The sequence below is a fragment of the Falco rusticolus genome, chromosome 2 (genome assembly GCF_015220075.1).
Source record: "Falco rusticolus isolate bFalRus1 chromosome 2, bFalRus1.pri, whole genome shotgun sequence".
Lineage (NCBI taxonomy): Eukaryota > Metazoa > Chordata > Aves > Falconiformes > Falconidae > Falco > Falco rusticolus.
In genome coordinates, this window is record NC_051188.1 from 24,366,669 (window position 1) to 24,388,492 (window position 21,824).

Consider the following 21,824-nt stretch of genomic DNA (forward strand, 5'->3'; position numbering starts at 1 on the left):
AGTTTCTGTGTGTGCGGCTGTACAAATAACATGTGAAAAAGAATCTGGTTTGGTAACATGTTATGCCAGTTTGACCCTTTGGCTCTCTACTATGTCCTGCCTAGAGGATTGAAGTGTAGAGTGAAATCTTAGAACTTGTGCTGAACGCTTGCTTTCTGGGAAATGTAACAGACTTTTTTTTGTACAGTTACTGAATTTTCAAGAACGAACACTGAATTAATATTCAACACTGGTGGTATCTCCAAAAAAGTATGTTAATATAAAATATATTTGTTTTTTCAATAGAAAATCAGAGTCCTAAGAAACGGTAGCAAAATATGAAACACAGAAATGTTTAAAAAGATTTAAACAACAACAACAACAATTTTAGGAGTTTCTGAAAATACTTAATTTCAATAAGAATTTACAAATTTATTATTTTATTAATCTGTTTAGGTTCAGAGACTGTTTTGCCTGAAGATGGATGTAGATAACGAAATTTGTCTTAATTACAAAAGACTACTACTAATGAAACTCTTTGAACACAACTAGAGTTAGCTGGAAGACTTTTGTGTACTGCTTCTCATGATGAAAGATACCCTGATAGTGAAATGAAAGCTTTATGGCACTTCTGGTAAACTAGGTATAAGCAGATAGATACTGAGTTAATCTATTTATGTTTTCAAAAAAATGTCATCAACTGCATCTCATTAACTTTCTTTATTGCTACTAATTAAGAGTTGTTGATTTGTAATGTGATTTTTATGAATTTCAGGGATTCAGTCTTAAATTAGGAACTTGATTTGAAGAGCTCAGGACATTATTGTATTTGCGTTTTCTGGGAGGTTGAAATTGCACAGTGCTTTACAAGATAAGATCAATTTAAATTATTCTTGCACAGGATATACCAACGTCTAGCTGCTGCACAATGTTGGAATGCTGTTTTATAATCAGATAAAACTTTGAAGACCCAACAAATGTCTGGTCATGAATTTTAATCATATATTAAGTTGCACTTAAATTTAAAATTTCTTAAAATAAGAAATCTTTCTCATCCATTACTGGAAGACACTACTGTTCCCAGGAAAAAATTTCTGTAGATAAGCAATGTATGTTGCATGTGATATAATCTAGTGGCTTCTCTTCCAAGGACATGGCTATGTAGTGTTTTTGTTTATTTGTTTGTTTTAGAACTGCCTGAGGGTATTGCTGTGACTTTCTGTGGGATTTTGCTCTGTGTCTTTGGAGTTATTGTTTGTTCAATTTCACAGTGGCTGTAATGGCGATAAGTATCCTTATGCTCACTTTGTTGTGAATTTTCTGCTCTTCCTAATAAACCTTTTCTGGGGTGATTTGTGATGCCAGCTATAAAGGGTTAGCAAGATAATTTTTAATCATAATGTTTAGTCTGCATATAGGTAAGGAGAGAGGCAGTCAATAAGTATAGTCTTCCTTATTGTAACCTCAGTTGTCCGGTATTTCTGACTTTGTTTAGGATCTTTAAACCAGTCAATCTCTTGCCAGCCTGTCTGCTCTCTCCTCTTCCTTGCATACATGTTAGAGAAAGAGCTGCTTTACTTCTTCCCTATTTTGCCTGGACCAGCCTGTGGTCTCCCCTGATGATTCTCAGGCACAGTTCAGAAGCTGCCAAGAACTAAGGAATTGGGAGAGAGCTGGATGTTGCCACCAGCACTTAGATAATGTTTTACTTTATGCTTGTAGGCTGCTTCATGCCATCTGGCCATGAGAACAGCCCCGGATACTAATCATAGACACATAGACTGGTTTAGATTGGAAGGGACCTTAAGGATCATCTAGTTCCACCCCTCCTGCCATGGGCAGGGGCACCTTCCACTAGACCAAGCTGCTCAAAGTCCCACCCAGCCTGGCCTAAATATTAATATAGGCATGGCATTCATGGTCTAACATAGTTGAATTGCCAGTCTGTCAGCAAGACATAACTTTAATGCCTATAAAAGTCATTAAACCTCAGTACCAGTTTGTTCAATGAGTCACCTTAAAGTACTTTGAGAGGACCTGTTCTGACTCCTGTATGGAGAATCATTCAAGCATTAGACTTCCAGTAGATGCTGAGGCTCTACTCCAAAGTAAAAAGTCTAATCTGCAGCAGAGGTTTTACTATCACACAGAGATGCCAGGGCAAAAGAAGGATGACAAGGAAACCAGAATACCAGAAACTAAATTAAGCTCACAACGTGGAATTTCAGGGTCTGAAATGTATTTAATTTTCTGCAGAGTGGATTGAGGATAAACAAAGCACATGTGTATAAATCCAATTCCGAATCCATTCTGGAACTAGAGAATCAGCAGTTCTCTACTTAGAAGCTAGTAATAAGGTGATTCAAGTTTAGATTTGTCATGCTAAGTGCTATGGGACTCTTAAGTAAGAATAGTGTTGCTGTTTGTCCTTTATCTGGTTTCAAGATTAAGAATACCTCTGCATAAGCTATTGTTTATATTTTGATTCCTCCAACTTTGAAAGCCCATTCTGGAAGAGGTCTCAGTGACTGTGTAAACTTCACTCAGCAGCAAGGAGAATGATGGTGATGGAGGTAGAAACGGCCAAGGTAGTCAACGCTGCCTTTGCCTCAGTCTTTACCTCCAGGAGGCCTTCAGGAGTCCCAGTCCCAGAGACCAGTAGGAAGGCCTGAGCTCAGGCAGGCTTACCCTTGGTACAGGAATAACAGGTTAGGGAACATTTTAAACAAACTGGACATACACGATCATGTCCATGGGACTCGACAGGGTGCAGCAACAAGTGCTGAGGAAGCTGGTTGAAGTCACTGTCAGGCCAGTCCCGATAGTCTTTGAAAGCTCATGACAACTGGGGGAGGTTCCTGAGGACTGGAAGAGAGCAAATGTGACTCCTTTCTTCAAGAAGGGCAAGAAAGAGAATCCAGGGAGCTACTGGCCAGTCACTCTCACCATTATCCCTGGGAAAGTGATGGAGCAAATAATCCTTATGGGTTAAGAGAATTAGATGACTGGGAGCAGTCAGCTTGTTTGTATGAAGGGGAAATCATGCTTTGCCAGCTCAATAGCCTTCTAAAACAAGATAACTGGATTGATGGATGATGGGAAAGCAAAGGATGCTGCTTCTCTCAACTTTAGGAAGGCTTTCAACAGCATGTCCTGCAACATCCGCTTAGACAAAATAATGAAATACAAACTAGGTGAATGGACAGTGAGGTGGGTTGAAAACTGAGCTGCCAGACTGACCAGGTTGTGATTAGCAGCACGAAGGCTAGCTGGAGGTCAGTCACTAACAGAGTAGCCCAGGGGTCGATACTGAGGCCAGTACTGTTTAACAGGAATCTCATGAAGCTCAACAAAAGGAAAAGTGAAGTTATTAGAATTTTTTCCACAATTTTGTTCAGTATTTCCGCTACTACTTCTACAAGTACTTTGGTTCATAATCCACTCTGTATCACTGAAAATCATACCAATTGTATTACTCCACTTTCCAAGATGACTGTAATTGTTTAGGCATTTACCGATTCTTATCTTCAAACACCTTGAACATAAGTGCCTCTTTATACACAACAGGTTTTTTGTTATTCCATCAGTGCTGTGAAACTTGTCCTGCACTTTATCGCCAACCAGGGTGACATGCTGATGTGCCTCACCTGCAGAAGATACAGACTGTCACTAGCATTAATACCAGTTTCCCCAGTCCCATTTTCTGTTTTATGAGCTCTGAACTGCTTTATGTAACTTCTTCAGGGTATTCTGGCATGTTAAGTACACAGTGTGACGTCCCTACTTCCCCCTGTTGTCAAAAAAAGCCCCAATAAATACCTTATCTTACATCCCCATTCATTCATGCTTAGCAGAATGCTGGAAAATGTAAAAATATAAAATATTATATACATAGTGTTCACTCAAGAGCTTAAATGACAGGCAGTCGTGTGTTAACAACAAATGGGACCTCTAATAGTATTCTGTTGCAAAGTTGCGCTATCAGTTGGCTTCTAGTGAAGTTTCCCCCAGAACTGAAGGGATGTTACAGTCTTCTTTGATTTGTTGCTCCTGTTTAAAGCAGCTCTAGAAGAAATTAATGTCACAGAATGTGTTCTGCATTTGGCTATAGTGAATCTCTGTAACACACATGCCATATATAACAGCAGCACAGTATGTGCCTGTTGTGAAGATATTCTGTAAGTTTCAGGAGACACAAAGACATTGTGGTTTAGAATAACCTTTCAAAGAGCTGAGAATTTTGGCTGTTTGAAGGCTTTATTGTTTTGTGAAGGGCAGAATAAGATTTCTTTAAGAATTTTTTTGGATAATCTTGATGCAAACAAACCATTGTTTAGCACGCTCAGCACTATTTCCTTCTATCAAAAAGGTGATGAATGCACATTCTTTTATTTCATGTTATTATAAGTATGCTTCTTTGTAAGGACCTTTGGATTTTTCAGTATTTAAGATTAATTTGAAAGGAGAATGTTGCTGCATGGAAGCTCCTTTCCATATCCCCAGAGTAACACATTAAAAGAGAATAATATATATGTACATATATACTGATAAGTAAAACATGTCTGAGATATTTAATTCATGGTTCCATTTTTTTTTTTTTTAATTTTTTTTTTTTTTTATTGTTGTACCTTCTGTTCAGCAGTCCAGATTGACTTTACGACCTTAGGTACAGATTGCCAGCTGTGTCCATGGGCACAACTATACTGAAGAACTGATGACAGGGGATCTTTTGCCTAGGGGTGCACTTTTTTCTCTGGAGCTAGCCTTCATCTCCTCTACATTTCATTAGCTGGGTTCTGCCTGCTGGTAGAGCAAGTCTGTGTGGGCTGTTTTGCCACCAGTGTTTATTCCTGGGAAGAAAGCTGCACCAAACCCTGTAAATTTGCATTTATATTCCCATACCCCAGAACTGTAATGAGTTGGATTTTGTTTTAAGATTCTCTGTGTATTTAGTGAATAAAATTTCTTTATTTTTCTCTTCCTGCCATTTTCAATCTGGTTTTCTTTGTGTCATATCTAGAGTAGGCAATGTAAGGTTCTGTATTGGCTTAATACTGTAATCTGCTAATGAAACCTCACAGAAACAAATATGAGTTGCAGTAGTTGCTTTTTAATAATAGTGTACAGCCTGTTGTCCACATAAATAGATATCTTAATTATTTTGATCTAATTGTATATTATTGAAAATTAATAGTGTAGTGTTGCATATGTAAGTATATGTGAAATGTTATGTAGTCTCATAGACTACGGCTGACTTCATAAGGACATGTTTTAGCATCTGCAAATAGTTTAACCAGGATCTAGCGTTCCCTGTAATAGCTCTGGCAGGTATTTCTGTTTTGTCTGGCTACTCTGAATGGACCAGAAATAAAGACATTCTCTGGCCTGACCTGTGCAGATCAGACTGATTATCACTGTCCATTCTGGCTTTTAAAATCTTCAAGCTCATTGTCTGGCCGTGCTTCTTGCAATTAGACATAGAATGTATCTGTTCCTGCAACAGCCAAAGTGTATTAACAGCTCCACCAGAGAAGTGGCTTGGAAGAATCTCTTACTGTAAAACACAATGCCTGTTACAAGTGTTTGCAAATGCGTGTGAGCAGTAGGGAAAGCTATTTAACAACATAATACCTATGAAAGGTACATCTTTTTTTCAACATTTTTTTTTCAATTTAGAAACATTTCCCTTTGCTGCTTTTCCCCACCTAAACACTCATGCAGCCTCCTTTGTGTTGACTGTAGTGATCATGTGCTTCTGTGGTGAGACTCATGCATCAGCTGAAGGTGACACTTTAGCCCCAACTGTATTCCTAAAAACACACACACCCCCCACCCAAATCAAATTTCTGCTCCTAACTAGTTCCACCATAAGGAGACCTAATGGAAATTATGGGGGAAAGACAGAGGATGGAAGAACTTCACAGCTTTTCCAACAGGAACACAATCTTAAATTGGTGTAAGTAAAAAATGAAAGCGCACCCTGGGTCAAATCTGTCATATTATCAGAAGTGGAAGAAGTATCTTTATATTCATGGGGAAGTTTCTGCTTTATGAAGGATTCTGTCTGTGCTGATGCTATGTTTTCAGTTCACTGAATTAGTCAGTACCTAGCGATGACCTCCCTTGATCTATGGAAGAGTTCAGGCAAGGTTCGTGCATTAGTGCCCTGTGTGAGTCGGGAGGATATGGTGTCACTAAACACAAGTATCTTGACTGAGCACGAGCTCAAGTTCCACACCCAGAACTTCAGCCCAGCACCGCTTGCAGCTCCACTGAAAGATTCCAAAGCAGGTGAATCCTGCTGGAGTTGTTATTTTTTATTACCACCATTCCCTTAAGAATTCAGTTGTTATAAAAGTTAACTGGGTTTTCTCCAGATCTAAGCATCATATTCAAATACTTGAATAAAAGTATTCTGTGTCAGTGGATTGCTTTCAGTTATATGTCGTTTATTTTAGATTTCATTTCATGGCTGAGAAGCCAATCCAAAGATGAAAAAGAAAGAACCTGTTTTTCTCTTCTGATCTGGTGAAAGAAAAAACATGGATGAGCATGAAATCTACTCATTTTAATAACTTCAAAAAAAATTAGATTTTCAAAGCCTTTAATAATGCAGTGGGCAAACAAGTACTTGGAGTTTGATACTTAACCAGATTAGACACTTAGTAATCTACAAAGCAACAGTTAGATATTTCAGGAGCTAAATGCCTTTGAAAATGCAGACTGTGGTGACTCAAAATCATTAATCATTTTAAGTGTAGTTAAAGTACTATAATTACTACTGTCTTTAGTAGGAAATAATTTAGTTTTAAATCTTACTGATCTTTTCGTACTTTCTTCCTTGGCTACTAAGCCCAAGATAGCATTTTTTCCTGTTAGTTAACAAAAAGCAGATTCTGAAGTTTTGTTTTGTACTTTTTTTTCACTAAATTGCAATTTCCATTGAAATGTAGCATGAGAGAAACCCTGAGTAACATTACCTTCTTAAACAGGAAGAAGGTAATTTGGTTTTTTCCAGCATAAGCAAGGAGGTGTGTTAGACCTCTTAGTTCTCAGAAAACCAAGATGATGTTAGATTAGCAGGAAGGGATGGACTTCGAAGCATATAAAAGACCCAATTACAAAGACTGCGTGTATGTTTCACTTCGCCTCTGTGAGGACACAGGTGCTTCTATAGAGAAGCAAAAGTTGGAGGATGCTAGAGCTCTATTAATCTATTGCCTGCACCCAGATGGAACTGCTGCTGTTGCAAAACCTTCACCACAGCAAGGGAGAGCCCTTGCACAAGTGCTCATCAGTTAAATAGTACCATGTTGAGGGGGGAAAAAACAGCAAAGAAAAACTTTCTCTCTAAAATTGAGATCTCTCCTGCCACAGCTTACTTCAAAAGCTGAAACAACGTGTCCTTAAAATAGAAAAAAGATTTTGCAATTCAGAACAAGTGTTGTTATGTAATACCAGTGAGATTTTGGTTTTTTAAACTGAAGTGTTACCTCCTATCTGGCCAGCATCGGAGCATGCTGTCATGCAAGTAATGGTATTACATAGCAAACCCTGTATGCTGTGTCTCACCAGTGCTGGCCTAGGAGGATTATATGGAAAGAGATTTCAAAACTACATAAAACAAGACACCTTCCCTTCAGCAACTTGAGATGGTTTACTGGCATCAGTTCTTCAAAGAACAGAGGAAATAACTTCTAGTAGTAACAGGAGAGTGCTAAGGCAGGAGCTGTAACCAAAGGGTCATCTGCACATGAGAAGGAATGTGAGGGAAAAACGACCAAGAGAAACAGAAATTTCACGGTAAAATCATATGGCCTGATTTTTTCCTGACACTCTCTCACAGCCAGTGGTTTGAGTCTTGAAGATTTGTGCTGATAGCTGTTTATGTTTACTTTGGATATACAGAAATATTTTCAAACGGATGAAGGGCATGGTGATTGACAGCCTAGCTATTAAGGGTATCAAGTGAGCTAAGATGTGTGTTCATGTGCATGCCCTGTTTATAAGCTGCCGTCAGGGAAAGAAAATATTTTTTTTTGGTCTACCAGCTGGCATGAATTCTTAGGTAATCCTGATTTTTGAAGCTTTACTTCTTCCCACCTTGAAACAAAAAAGAAGTTTTAAAAGTTGCAGATGTTTTCCAGCTGAGTCATTAGGTCCCTGTTTTACCTGGAGGTAGTGCTGGTCTGAGCTACCTGAACCTGAAATTTGAATCTTTCTGTTAGCACTTTTGAGTAAAATGAGAAAAAAAGCTCCTTGTCCTATAATGAGGCAGGGCTTCAGCTATGCCAAGCACTTTACTTACAGCAAGGCCTGAGTCCTCCTCTGAAGGATGTACAGTCTTGTTTGAGACAGTATGTGGCAGTACCTGCCAGGGAAGTGATTTGGGCAGGGGTGATGATGTGGTGATGATGTGATACTTCATTAGTGAAAGAGTGGTAAAATTTGTTGTTAGTTATCCAAGGTCAGGTAATCCTGATGGTGCTCAGTCTCCTTGTTTCAGCCAGGTAATTCTTATGGAGGTATTGCCAGAGGTAGCATTTTTTTTGAATGATTCAGAGTGAATGCTGTATGCATAAGACCCATCTGAGGGAACTGTGGGGGTGTTTATGTTGCATGGGCACACGTGTGCCAGCTCAGACCCGATACCTGGCTGGTGCGACAGCTTCTCTCTGACAGTGGGCAGAGTGCAATATCTCATAGGAAGATGTGAGAGGCAGCAAATGTAGTACAGTCTGATCCCACGTCCATCTCATCTTGATCTGTAGTAGATAGAAAGTGGTTGAAACCCTTCCAACATTTTTTCTCATTTTATTAGAGAAGTAAAAAATCAACTCCTAAAGTTGATGTTGCTAGTGGAGCCAAGGGACATAAGCAGAAGGATACCTTTCCACAGAGTAATGAAAACATTGAGGTGTGAGTATCCAAATAGGTCAGCCAGAAAGGAAGAGGTGTTAATAATTAAAGACAAAACTAGAGAATGGAAAGGAAAGTTTAAAAAAAGAACAAGTAAGCAAGTAGCTTATCATTCAGAGCATCTTATTTAAAGTCAGGGAAAGGTTTAAGAACTGCTGTGGCAGAATTAAGAGAAAGAAAATATAGCTGTTAACGTATTTGAGATTCAGGAAAACATTTGTGTTAAAAATCACACTGTAAGAAGTGCATACATTGAGATAAGAACTGTCTGAGGGGTGGACTAGTATTTTAGAGCAAATTGGAACTACTGCACTGAAAATTCCTCCTCCTAATTAGATAGTCAATGAAACATCATACACATGCAGCATGTTACAGGGAAGTATCTTGTGGAAGATTCTTATTTTGAACATGTCATTCTACAAGGGAGACAAAATCAGGAAGACTAAAGCATATGATGTGGTCTGTGTTTGGGTCAGGAACGCCTTGGTTTTGGCATCAGCTCATCACTCCCAGTGGGTACAGCCCCCTCCTTGTCTGCTTCCCATCACATCTCGGGCATCCCTCTGAAGAGTCAGTAGCTTTTCCTTTTCCAAGGCAGGTTCCCAGCTGGCTGCCTTCTTCATGCCTGGGGAGGGAGGGGGGAGAGGGATTTGCCCTCGCTCCATAGCCCTGGGAGAGGAGAGGGAAATCCGTGCCTGAATCTCAGGGCATGCATGCTAACGGTGAGCACAAGAATGAGGAGAAGAAAAGCTGAGAAGTCTTATGATCTCAGCTACAGTGACATGCAGTAATTGTTAGTGATCCCTAGAGACCCTCTAGAAACAAGCAGGTTGCTTTAAGTAACCTGATCTAGTGAAAGGTGTCCCTGCCCATGGCAGGGGGTTGCACTGGATGATCTTTAAAGGTCCCTTCCAGTCCTTCCAATATCTAGATGGGCATGCTCCAGTGCTTCCCCTTCCTGGCTTCTACTTTGACGTCCCACAGCGCTTGCTGTGAGGAGGGTAGAAGACATGTAACTACATCACAGAAGGGAAGTGGAAGAGGTTGTAATTACAACCTAATTGTGGCCCTACATTTTTGAATATTTGGGGGTTCAGTCTGTGCATTGTGTAACAAAACTCCGTAACTCGAGGAAAAGAGGGAGAGCCATAACCTCTGCCTTTCGTCTGTCCTAGGCTCTGCATGACCTGGTACCAATCCCTTAGGCATAAATTACTTAATGCAAATTATGCTTTGAGTGTGTGGATGGGGTTCAGTTACTAAATCTGGTCTCTGAAACCAGCACCCAGAATTAGAGGCACTGTCAGTGGCTGTTTGGAAATTTCCTGCTGTGAGGAAGTTCTGACACATGCTGGGACGTTTAGAGAGTATGCTATGTAATCTTGTCTCTAAACTATAGATAAGGGTTTGTAACAAAACTGAGAAGGAAGTAAGTTTATAGGATTCCAGTAATGGAAAACAGCTTGTTTAGGGATGGTGCCAGAAAACTAAGCTGAAGAGCGGGAAGAAAAGACAATTCAAGTTACTCTTCAAGCCTGCTGCTGCCTGCAGGACGCAGGCTGAATTTTTACTTGCACAGCAGTATTTCTTGCATCAGTGTTGCCTGCATCCGTGCCCCAGTGGTAGCGGCGCAGAGTTTGAAGTGGTTTATATGATGGTATATTTTTAGCATGTGTACAGTAGGTCTGGACAAATGAAATTTCTTCCTGGCTGGCTGATGCTTCCAGAGACTGTTGAGCTAGAGAGAAATTCAGAAGTGAACAGTGGATTCCTAATAGGACATGGCAGTTTGACATCTCCAAAGCAAAGTCAAGAGAAGGGTAATAGCACTTTGAATCTTGAAGGCATAATTCCAGCATTAACTAATCTTCTGCAGAATGCCTGGGTAGTTATCATTTGTTATTTACAGATAAGTCACGAACTCCTTACAATTTATTTAATTACTCTTACGAATTCACTGAAGAAGCTGAGGATGGGAGTGGGGTGATACATGAATCTATCATGTATCTATTAAAATATTTTACTTATTAAATGCCATTTACTAGGCTTCTATGAAAGCCTATTATATTTTATATAATTGTACCCAAATTGCCTGATATCCTTTCTGCAGAAATACATACAGGCATGTGCTTCATTTCTGTTCTCCTATCTTCCATTCTGTCACAGTTTAAAACGTAAACATGTATTCCCCATGGATTACTGTTTTACTGCTTCTGCTTGTTTTGCTTTCATCACTAGGTGGCAATATCTTATCAGTCTGTTGCAAACACAAGGCAAAACAAAATGGTGCGGCAAAACTAGCGAGGCATAAACCAAGCAGGATTTCTGTTGCTTTATTCGGAGTTTATCACAATAAATGAGGTTTGCTTAATGAAATCTTATTTTATGCAGTGCTATGTTTATTGTACCTTGCTAAATCACGGGACGTTGTAGGTACATGAGTTTGGTTGATTTAGATAACAATTTTGATACTCCTTTTAACTGAGAGCATTAGTAAAGCATGTGTACAAGCTGCTTTGTTAATGCTTGGCTTGAATTTTTTTCTGTTATGTAAGGTGTAATAAGAAAAGCAAAAAAAATGTAAATATTTTAATATAAGGAAAGAAGTGCACCAACTCAACAAATGCCACGTTGAAGAAAATAAACTTCCTACGTGTAAATACTGTGGGGGTTTCTGCTTAAATGTAAAAATATTATTCCTTTTCAATTTCTGATTTATACGTGGCCTTGTTGCTTCACAAATAATACAAAGTCATGTGATTTTTTTCATTTTTTCTTTCTTTCCTCCTGAAACCAAAGAGAGCAAATTGGGTACCTAAACATAGGTGTCTGGGAGAAAGCCTTCAGCTACTTCAGAAAAGTGGATCTAATGTAGGTCTGATGTCATATCTGCCAGTCTTTGTGAATAGCTCACATACCCTAGGGTATCTATAATCTCAGTAGACATATTTAGGCACCTTAATACCATTCCACTATGGCCAGTATCCATCTGAAAGCTAGCGCAGTCTTTTCAAGAGTAGTTCATAAAGAAGTTCCAAGTAGTTTTATTACAGAAAGGAATGTGAAATCATGAATGTGATACAATATATGCCAGGATGCGATAATAAGAATAGATTATTTTACATCTGTGGCAGAACAGGTGTGTTCTGTGCTGGAATCAAATTGATCTGGAAATCATTCTTTGTAGGGTTGCTTTATTTTGCCCCAAAGGACTAGATCATACTCAACCCACAGAGACCCTAATAAGCAGCCCTTACTTATTCTTTGGGGGAAAAACTCCAGCCAGGCATACTTTAATATAAACGATAACAGTGTAAATCAAAGCAGATTCCATGGAAATCAGAGACACAGGTATAATAAAGCATACAGCACTATCCAGCTAAAAAGGACATAGCATCTGACCCAAATTAAGGAGGAAAAGCTGTATGACTTGGTGAAGCCACACACAATCAAAAACCATGTTAAAATTTCCAGCAGTTCAGTAATGCTACTTTTGGCTTTTGGGATCTTTGTCCGCTTCACTACCTGGAAGCTGTGGGGAGCTGGGCAGGAGCAGAACGATTGACACCTAGCAAAGGTAGAGGCTAGGTATTACGCACAAGCTGGGCAAATAAAATGTATTTTTCTTAAGTTTTTTGCTAGATTAAAGATGAAGTGCCCCTGTCTTGCAGGATGGTACTGTAGGAGACTGGGTTATAAAGATGTATCACTGCAGACCAAGGAGAGACTTCATACTGTTAGCAGGTATTTATGCACTCATAAATACTCTGTGGTTTATTGATGGACTTTGAATGAAAGTCCTTAGAGATCAAAAATGTAATCATCTGCTACATAAGTTAAAAGACTCATTCTGTTAGCAATGAATATGGAACACACTGTTCTACCCACTGGTTTCTGCAACTAGAAGACAATCAGTGTGTGAATGCTAGGAAAAAAATTATGTGTACAACATTTAAATCTATAGTTTATACTTGTTTTGTTACTGTTGTTATCCCTTAGAGGCCTTCAGCTATTCTTTGCATTTAGCCTCAGAGTGTGAAGAGTTCAAATTGCAAAAGCCAAGTAAGTCCTTTCATGCCAAGCTAAAATGAGCCCTGAAAGATTGTGCCAGGACTGTGCTATATTCATATATCCATGTGCTTTTTTAAGGATTCCTGCAAGCATTGCTCAGAACATAAGATGACTAAACTGCCCATATGACTGTTACAAGTAGTAGTCACTAAACATGTAAACTAAATGGGTACCTATACCACTAAATATTAAGAATCTAAATAAAGTACCTGATTTACAAAAGTAGTTACCATAAGTATCATGTGTAGACAGTGAAGAGAAATAGGCTGCTCTGGAAAATAGTTGTGCTCTGTACTGGAACTCTAGGGAACTCTTGAGTCATGCTGAAGGCACTCACCTCCCAGTGTAGGCATCTGAGCTGGATGCCTCAAGATAGATACTGTGAATACCTCCAGCGGTCTGTATTTTTGTTATTCTTTTTCTTTTACTGAGTGAAAGTTTTGGAAGTCTATTTTTCATATGTTTTGCAATGAAAATAGCTGTTCATGCAGTGTTCTCATGAGAACACTTCCGACCGTGCTGACGAACAGCTTCTCCCAACCTGTTTTTTCAAGTTGGAGCTTGGAAACTCCACAGACTTTGTTCAGCCAGAGAAGGGTATAAGCCGGGTACCCAAGACTCTTGGGTATGTGCTACCACTGGTCTCAGAAAACAGATGAGAGAATAGAAGGTGTACTACATGTCATGAATGTGGAGTTTGAGTTACATCTAAGTGTTTGTAATTGAAACAATTCTGTTGTTAGCATAGGTACCAGCAGATGCTTCATCACAGTAGAAACATGAAAAGCCTTACATTACAGATCTGTGATTTCCTATGGTGAAAAAACTGTTACATTGTCATTAATTTATCATAAACTCCCATGTAGCAATATCATAAAAAGAAGCCCACTATATTTTTAAATATGTAAGACTGTAATATCCATAATCAAAAAGCTTAGACAGATTATCCCTGTCTATATTTCACAACCTGGAATACATGATTAAATTCTAAGTATCGTAAAGTCAACAAGAATTAAAGTGGAAGCTGTATAACTTCAAAACTTCTTAGTCTTGTCAGCCTCTGTAAAATAAGTTCAGAGCACTAGATTGGAATGCTGCTGTTTCTAGCATCTCAGTGTGTTATACCTGGTTTAGGAGTGTTTTCAAAATGGGAGCAAAACCTTGATATTATTTGGGGAATGTCCTATTTGAGCAAATTTAGACTGGCAAATATTTAAATTAAGTTCAGCATTTAAAAGTTTTTTTAAAAATATTTTATGATTATGTAATGGTAGAAATTGGTAAGATTTTAACTGGTTGCGCTTTTAATTTTAAAGCAGCTGTCAGAGCAAAAGTTAAATTCAGACGCGTTTATGTTCTGGGCGGTACTTTCTAAAGCAGAACTGTTAATGGAGGACTATCAACCCTGAAGTAAATTTTAACAATAGTATTGAATACTGTGCTGCAAACACCTGTATTGAAGTAGTGGGGCAGTTTATCCTCTTGTGGCTCATTAGACTGCTCTGTGGACTGAAAGCAGTTTCTTAGTCCATACCTCTCCTGAGTACAACTGTGAGATCAGGAAGCATAATGTAAAAGTTGTATTCTGTATGAACTCTTGCATACATTGCTAAAAATAAACAATCTGAGAGTGGTGGCATTTTTCTTCAATATGCTTTGTCTTAAGACATCCATTAAGTTTTCAATATTTTAGTACGACAGCATATTGTCAGTGGAAGTGCACAATATGTAAACGTGTTCTTCAGAAAGAATACTAAAAGGTGAAAGCAGTGAGATTCTGTACTGTATATTATTGTTAATATTAATGCAATGTTAAAAAAAAAAAAAAAGACTGCTATACATGAAATGGAATTACTTTGGCTCCAAATCATTTTGGAGAAAAGTCAGTAAGAAAGGTCCTAGGAGATCTGGCACTCCTAGACAGAAAGCTGAATGTAGCTATAGCCTTTTTAATGGTAGTTCACAGGGAAGTGCCAGTAGGCATTGGGTGATACTTCAACATCTCGGACACAAACTCTACTTGCAGTAGTCAAATCCAGATATCCTCGGCTGTGATAGCCCATTTATTTCTTCACCAAATGATCACAAAGCCAAGAAGAGATTGTGCTGGTTAGACTTGATAACTGGTGAAGACCAAGCAGGACATGTGACAGGAACATTATTGGATCGTGTTCCCTACAAGCTGATTTGAGATAAGCAAGGATAGGCCTGCAGTTTTGAAAGACAAACTGTGAGAAATAGAAGGAACTGGTTAGTGACAGTGAAGAAATCAGGTACTTGCCTACAGGGGATGTCTAAAATTTTTTTGACTAGAAAGCACTGAAACTAACTTTGAACTTTTCATTCTGCCTGGGAGAGAAATGTGAGACCCTCAGGAGCATCCCACAGGGTCCCACCAGTCACCCATCTCACCTGGTATTCTCCTCCTGACAGCAGCAATAGAAGATGCCATTTGGCAACAGTGCACATGGGCACAGCCACTTTCTGCAGCCCACCCTCACACACCCCAGGGTGTGCATTGCTGTATTAGGGGTGTTAGAGGGGAGTACTTTCCTGCCTGGTCCTTTCAGCATCCTTTATAGACCCAAACTTGTGTTTATTATCAGCATTTTGGAGCTGCTAATGCAGTCTAACTCCACGACTTCCAGTAACACCAAGTTCCAGAAACTCACAACTTCCTGAAGAAAGAAACGCTGTCTTCTGTTTGTTTTAAACTGATCTCCCAGTCATTTCATTGAAGGCTCCACCATTCTATGGAAAAGGACTGCAGAGTTAGTGGAAGAGTCCCCAGCTGCATTGTTAGCGAAGACGGTTGGGGCTTGGCGGTTAGAGGGTGTCAGTTTAAAATGAGCACTATCAGAAGTTCATCTTAGTAAGAACATGTGAAGGGATTAAAAGCAAATGGTTAAAGGTCCTTGGTCCTTTGCTATTTTGACACAGGAACATCAATTTTAAAGGGTCCATTATCCAGTGAAGATGAGAGATAGAGTAAGAATAAGATACAAGTACTAACTAAGTGTATGCCTTGCCTTTATTTCCATAAGGATGGGGTCTTGTAGAGGAACAGAGGCAGGTGTAATAGTACAAACAAACCCCAAAATCAGTTATGAGGTGGAAAAAACCATCAAAGATCTTCAAACTCACATTACAAAAAACAGATGACTTTGCGTTCGTAATAACAGAAGAGTAGGCATATGAAGTTGCAGCTCAGGTAATAAAACTTTGGTGAATTTACCACAAGAGAGATTCTACCTTGTAAATATAAACCACAGAATTTAGGGGGGGAAAATGAGCTCTACCAACAGAGAGGCTGCTTGACCTCAGCCACACTCAAGGCTTTGAAACAGAATTTGGTAGAAGATGATATTTAAAGGTGTGGATTTAATTGAAAATTGGATAAAATCCAATTCAGATTTAGGAAAGACAACTATTTGCAGATTAACCTTATATTGTTATTTTCAGCCAGAGAATTGTGATATAATTTATATATCAGTCATCTTCAGAAAAGCATTTGATGTAGCACCACAGGGGAAACTATTACTTAAATCCTGGAACATAGGAATTAATGCAGCAAACTTCCAAACCTACCTGGCATTGTATCTGCTGAAAAATCAATTAGTGGGATGGTAGGAAGTCATCAGTCCAAGGTCCTTGGGACTTGCCGTATTTGGTATTAAATTTAACTTTAATTGTAAAAAATTGGAGTGTGCTGGTTGAAGGTGGTACAATGAGGAGGCATTGTCGGGCAGGGGGATAGCAGGTCCCCAGGAAAGAAAATTGGGGGCCCAAATTGACAACAATGGGATAATATTTAACAGTATAGGGAGGAAGAGCTGATCAGATCTCTTTAATAGCTAGTGAGATCAAACCTGAGATAATCTGAACATTTCTGATAGGCCATGTTCATGAAAGGGTGTAAACTGATTTTGAGTCAACTTCATTTAGGAACTGAAAGAAGGTTTATAAAGTGAGTTTCTACAACTGCTTTCCATTAGTGAGGACACAAAACCTTATCTCTAGATGAGGTATGTTTACAGAAGACATTTAGCATATTTTCAGTGAGAACCATGGGAGTTTGGTCTCAGTGACCCCTGTGTTCCTCTGTCTCCCGTCCAAACATCAAATATTCTGCATACTGAAACTAAAAATAATGCGCAAATAGAATTGCTGACAAAGTTTTTAGAAGCAGTAGCAGCAGACAAGCTCTATTTTGGTTCAGATACTGTAATTATGAGATGCTGCAGGAAATTTATTCCACTAAATGAGAAAAGAAGTACTGTTATTCCCAGGAAATAGTATCTGGAAGGATGACACCAAGAATATGTGAAACAAAAAAATTCTGGGGAAACTGATTCTTCTTATTTTTCTTCAGTATCATTAAAATATGCATAGTGATGTACTGTGATTATTTGAAATAAAACCTTAGGAATATGAGAATAGTAGCTAGCAATTAAGTACTTCATAGGAAATACAGAGAGATTAACAAGCAGTGAATTGCTTCAGCCTCATTTTCTTACATGACTTCCTTATGTGAATTCAGTTCCTTTTTTTAAAAAAACATTATTCAAGATAAAAATGACATCAAACTGAGAATTTTCAATGGCTCTTTTGGAGGTGAATACCAAGCAGTGAGCTCTCTGGTTTATTTGCCATTATGAATTCAGCTTGCTGCCTCTCATCTTTGTTGGGGGGGGGGAGGGGGTGGGCAGCAGGGGGGGGGGGGGTGTCGGATCAAGAAAAAAATGTCAACACGTTTTTCTGTAGCAGGGAAAGAAAAGCAGAAGCAGCCAGTCTGAATGCTGTGTTTTTAGTGCTTTGGAAGTGGTTCTCTTGTGCAACTGGGCTGAGGGAGAGCCTTTTTTTTTTTTTCCCCCAACGTCACTGCAATCAGATATAAGGGTGCAGCTCTGCTTTACCGCAGCATGATGCAGTTGTGTACAGTTCAGCGTGCTCTTCTTGGAAACAGGCAGAAGGAGGGCAGCTGACCAGAGCATGCAGAGGATATTCATTAGAGGTTGGGTTTTTTTCCTAAAGCTAAACAGTACGTGTGAAATTCCTCCAGCTGCAGAAGAGAAGGTTTTAGTGGGGCTTCAGGTTGATACTTGGTTCACAAGAGGAGGTGCGTATGCTCAGGCTGTCAGCTTCTGATGGGAAAAAAAAGCTTCAGACAGGCAGACTGCACGTTACTGAAAGCACAGCTCAGACACCCTTCGGGAAGATACTCTAACAGTCCTTACGGAACAAGTGCTGTGGTACTGCATATGCCTTAACCGAACGGAAGAAATTTGCCCAGTTGTGGAATGGAATAAATGAAAATACATACTGAGGGGGTGAGGGAATAAAATACTCTGCAGATAGAGTTAAGTACGAGCCCTGGAGGAAGAGCAAAGGACAAAAATCTCACGGTGTGTTTTTGTTGTTGTTGAGCATATTTTTTTTTCTTTTTAATGAGCTTACCTACCATGAACGGAAGAAGTGGATCTGCGGAGACTTCATTTCCTCCTCTGACCCCTCGTTTACATCACTAACTGGTGACAGTCACATCTACATACATAGTACCTGCCACTTCAGCTGCTCAGAATCATAGAAGTCTCTTTGTATGCAGCAGACATGGCTAGCCAGCAGGATTCAGGCTTCTTTGAAATCAGTATCAAATATTTACTGAAATCCTGGAGCAATAGTGAGTAGCAGAAGAGTAATTTTTTCATATTATGCATTGCATGGTAAATAGCTAGGATAACCTAAAGGCTAAAGTCTTACGTTTCTATATGTTTGTGTTATATAAACCAAATAATTTTTGCTTTCATCAGCTCTAAAAATCAGAATGTCAGAGATTTAAATAGGTTTCATTAACTGCAAAGGCTGTAATGAGATTATACTAGATTTTGCTTGACTGAATTCTGAAGTTAGGCTGCTTTCTGGCTCTGTCTAATAGTACATTGCAGGGAGTGCATTCCAAACAGTGTTTCCTGCCTACATGTTTATTTGATTTGTTCAGGTTTTATCTAAATATTTTTGAAAATGCTGTTTAATCACAAGGGTGTGGCACTGCTCAGAGTTGTTTTTTATTAATTGTGCACCGAGCACAAAAATACAATGATTATACTTCAAGACTGAAAGTCATTATTTTAATGTGATGAAAAGCAAAACATCAGTTGCACTTCCCACCCTCTACGCTTAATTTCAGAATCTTATGCAATATTTCCATCCAGAAAGAATCCATCTGTTTATCTAATCCAGGCTGGGTTTTGCAGAATGTAAACAAATAGCATTTTAGTCTTCCTTGGTCTTTTCAGTATTACTGTTCCAGATTTCCATTGCTGTTTAAGTTAATCGCTCTTCAGATTTTTAGAATATTATGTAATGAAGAGTTCTGAATAAAATTTAGTGCTTGTGAATATATTCAGATTAGGTAAGGCCATGGGATAACTCCAGAAATTTGCTTTTTAATTTAAAATACATGAACAGTATATTCCTTTTCTATAGAAACTTGTATTAACAGTGCTAAATCTCCATAATTAACAGTTTTTAAAAGATAGAACACAATGTCTCTGGAAAAATCCAACTTGGCTGTGTGCGCAGTATGGTTCTGATCATCCCCCTATCTATAATTGAATAACTTCTGCATAAAAGATTAGTATTTAAAATTCTATAATATAAAAAAATGCAAAATCCACTTAATACAAGGCATGTGTCTCAATACCTGCAAAGAAATAAAAATAGCACTGTATTAGATGTGTGACATGCAAGACTTGTCTTCATTAAATGATAACCATAGAAACTGTATTTTTCCAGGTCATTTGTAACCTCAGTAACACTGTAGTGCTTGTTTGAATCGTTTTTCTACCCCAAGTGTGTAGCCACCAGGGAATAATACTATTACCTAGACAGCATTGCTTATCTGCCCTCCTTCCAAAATATTTAGTGCATATTCATTCAAGTTAGTGATCCCACAAGGACTGGAAGGGAATTTTGTCATTTAGTTACCTGTTTGGAGTAATATAATCAAATACTGAGAACATAAGTGTGTGTTGTGACAACACATATTTTATAACAAGCTAGTCACAGTTTATGACAGAAGAAAACCGAGACACTTTATGGTGCAAAAAATCAAGTTAAGTTCTGGCATTTTTGTAATAGACTACTGTAACTTTGAGACAAAGTAAAACTAGCACTTAAGAATATAAAATTGACTACATTATGGAATTAAATATATATTTTTTAGTATTTTTTTCTTTTTCCTCTATATCAAAGTATATTGGAAGTATTTCTAAACAGCAAAGCTGTTTTCTGGCCTGGAATTAGAAGTCCTTAAATTAAATTATGTTTTAAGGAAATGGGAATAGTATAGAAATAATTTGTATTTATGACATTCTTTTAGCTGATAATCACACTTTCTACTCTATTTGAATAAACAGTAAGAGGAATTACAATAAATTAGTCCAGGTTGACCTAGACTTGTTGCCCCCCCTTTTTTTTTTTTTCCTTTCAGTCTAGAAGGCTATGTTCATAAATCTGTACGTATCCCTTCTAGCTGAAAAACAAACAATTTGATAAGAAGACAGTAGGGAGTTCAAAAGACCTAGAGCTTTCTTCAGCTCTGCTATGTGATGGGTGGAGCAGAGGAAAACACTTCCCTTGCTTGAGAAACTGCTGGGAAGCCTGCACATGCATGCATAGGAACATGTTTTTCAGAGGGCAGGTGCTGTGTCTGCATACCCAAGAGCAGAAGTAAGCTATAAATTATGCTGGGGCATTTACCTAGTAGAATTTGGTCTAACATACTGTTTTAAAAGAAAAATAACTTTGAGTCCTACAGTATATGTTTTGCTCAAATGGTAATAGTGTGGAGGGTCTGCCCATGTATGTTTCTGTAAACTGGCACTCTAAAACAGTAGCTGTAAGTAGCATTTATCCTTTCTGGGCTTTGTAGTCCCACCAAAACCAGTCCTTTCTATTGATTTGTGTTTTGGCTTACACAGATCATTAACATTTTCTAAGAAATTGCCAACCACACCTATAGCCCATACTAGTCATTCTACCTGGGATGACAGTTTTCTCTGATTATGCTAAGGTGTCTAGCAAACTAGCATTCTTGGCATACTGGGCAGGATTTCAGTTCTGTGTTACACAGCACTTGCAGAGGTGTTCACCTAGCACACTGCTTGGATTTTCATGTTCATCAACCAGCTAAGGAGGCAAATAATTTATGGGCGCTGGAGTTGGTTCATTCCAGGAACCTGTTAACTGTTGTAGTCAGGATGATACAGTCAGAAATGTGTTCTCATTGAGCATGCACTCTTGTTCCTGGCGAACGAAAAAGCCAAGTCACAGTCTGGCCTTTCAATCATCCCACCAAGCTGAGAGACCCTAAAATACTCCTTTGTGCAGCTCTCAAAACAGACTTTTGCTCTGCACTTGTCGATAAGATACCGTGCACGTCATGCAGTTCTGGAAGATATTCCTGTAATGTGCTGGAGATGGGATCAGAATTGGGATTCTTTGGTTAGAAAATAAGACAAAAATATTTTTTTTACCTGATCTTGTTTGTGTTCTGATGTTTTCCAAAATATTCAAGTGTTTCCGGTCAGTGCTGCATTAGTTAACAACTGAAATATTTGCATCATTTGAATCATTTTCATTACTACTTTTTGAAATCACTGCTAAAAGGCCATGCTTACTCAAGGCGAGTAGTGTTCAGTTGGCCCACTGAGGTCAATAAGATGACCTCAGTGAATAAAATAAGGCTCACCAAAAGTAGGATGATTAAGAGTCTCTTCCTCAGATATGTTCTGGAAATAATGCAAAATACTTTTTGTAAATAATTATTTGTAATTTATTCAAAGAATAACATA

The 21,824-nt window shown here is 38.6% G+C and overlaps 1 protein-coding gene across 6 annotated transcripts in view; it reads left to right on the top strand.

Annotated features, from left to right (window-relative positions):
• FRY (FRY microtubule binding protein) overlaps positions 1–21,824 on the top strand; it is a 217,736-nt gene that overhangs the window by 24,893 nt on the left and 171,019 nt on the right. For 5 of the 6 annotated variants that reach the window (XM_037377265.1, XM_037377267.1, XM_037377266.1 and 2 more), the window contains exon 1: positions 17,911–18,649. The exons of the other annotated variant lie outside the window; for it this stretch is intronic. In XM_037377265.1, the coding sequence (XP_037233162.1) occupies positions 18,580–18,649 (70 nt within the window). In that variant the 5' untranslated portion in view covers positions 17,911–18,579. Of the gene's footprint in view, positions 1–17,910; positions 18,650–21,824 lie in introns of those variants that run through there. 6 annotated transcript variants of the gene reach the window in all.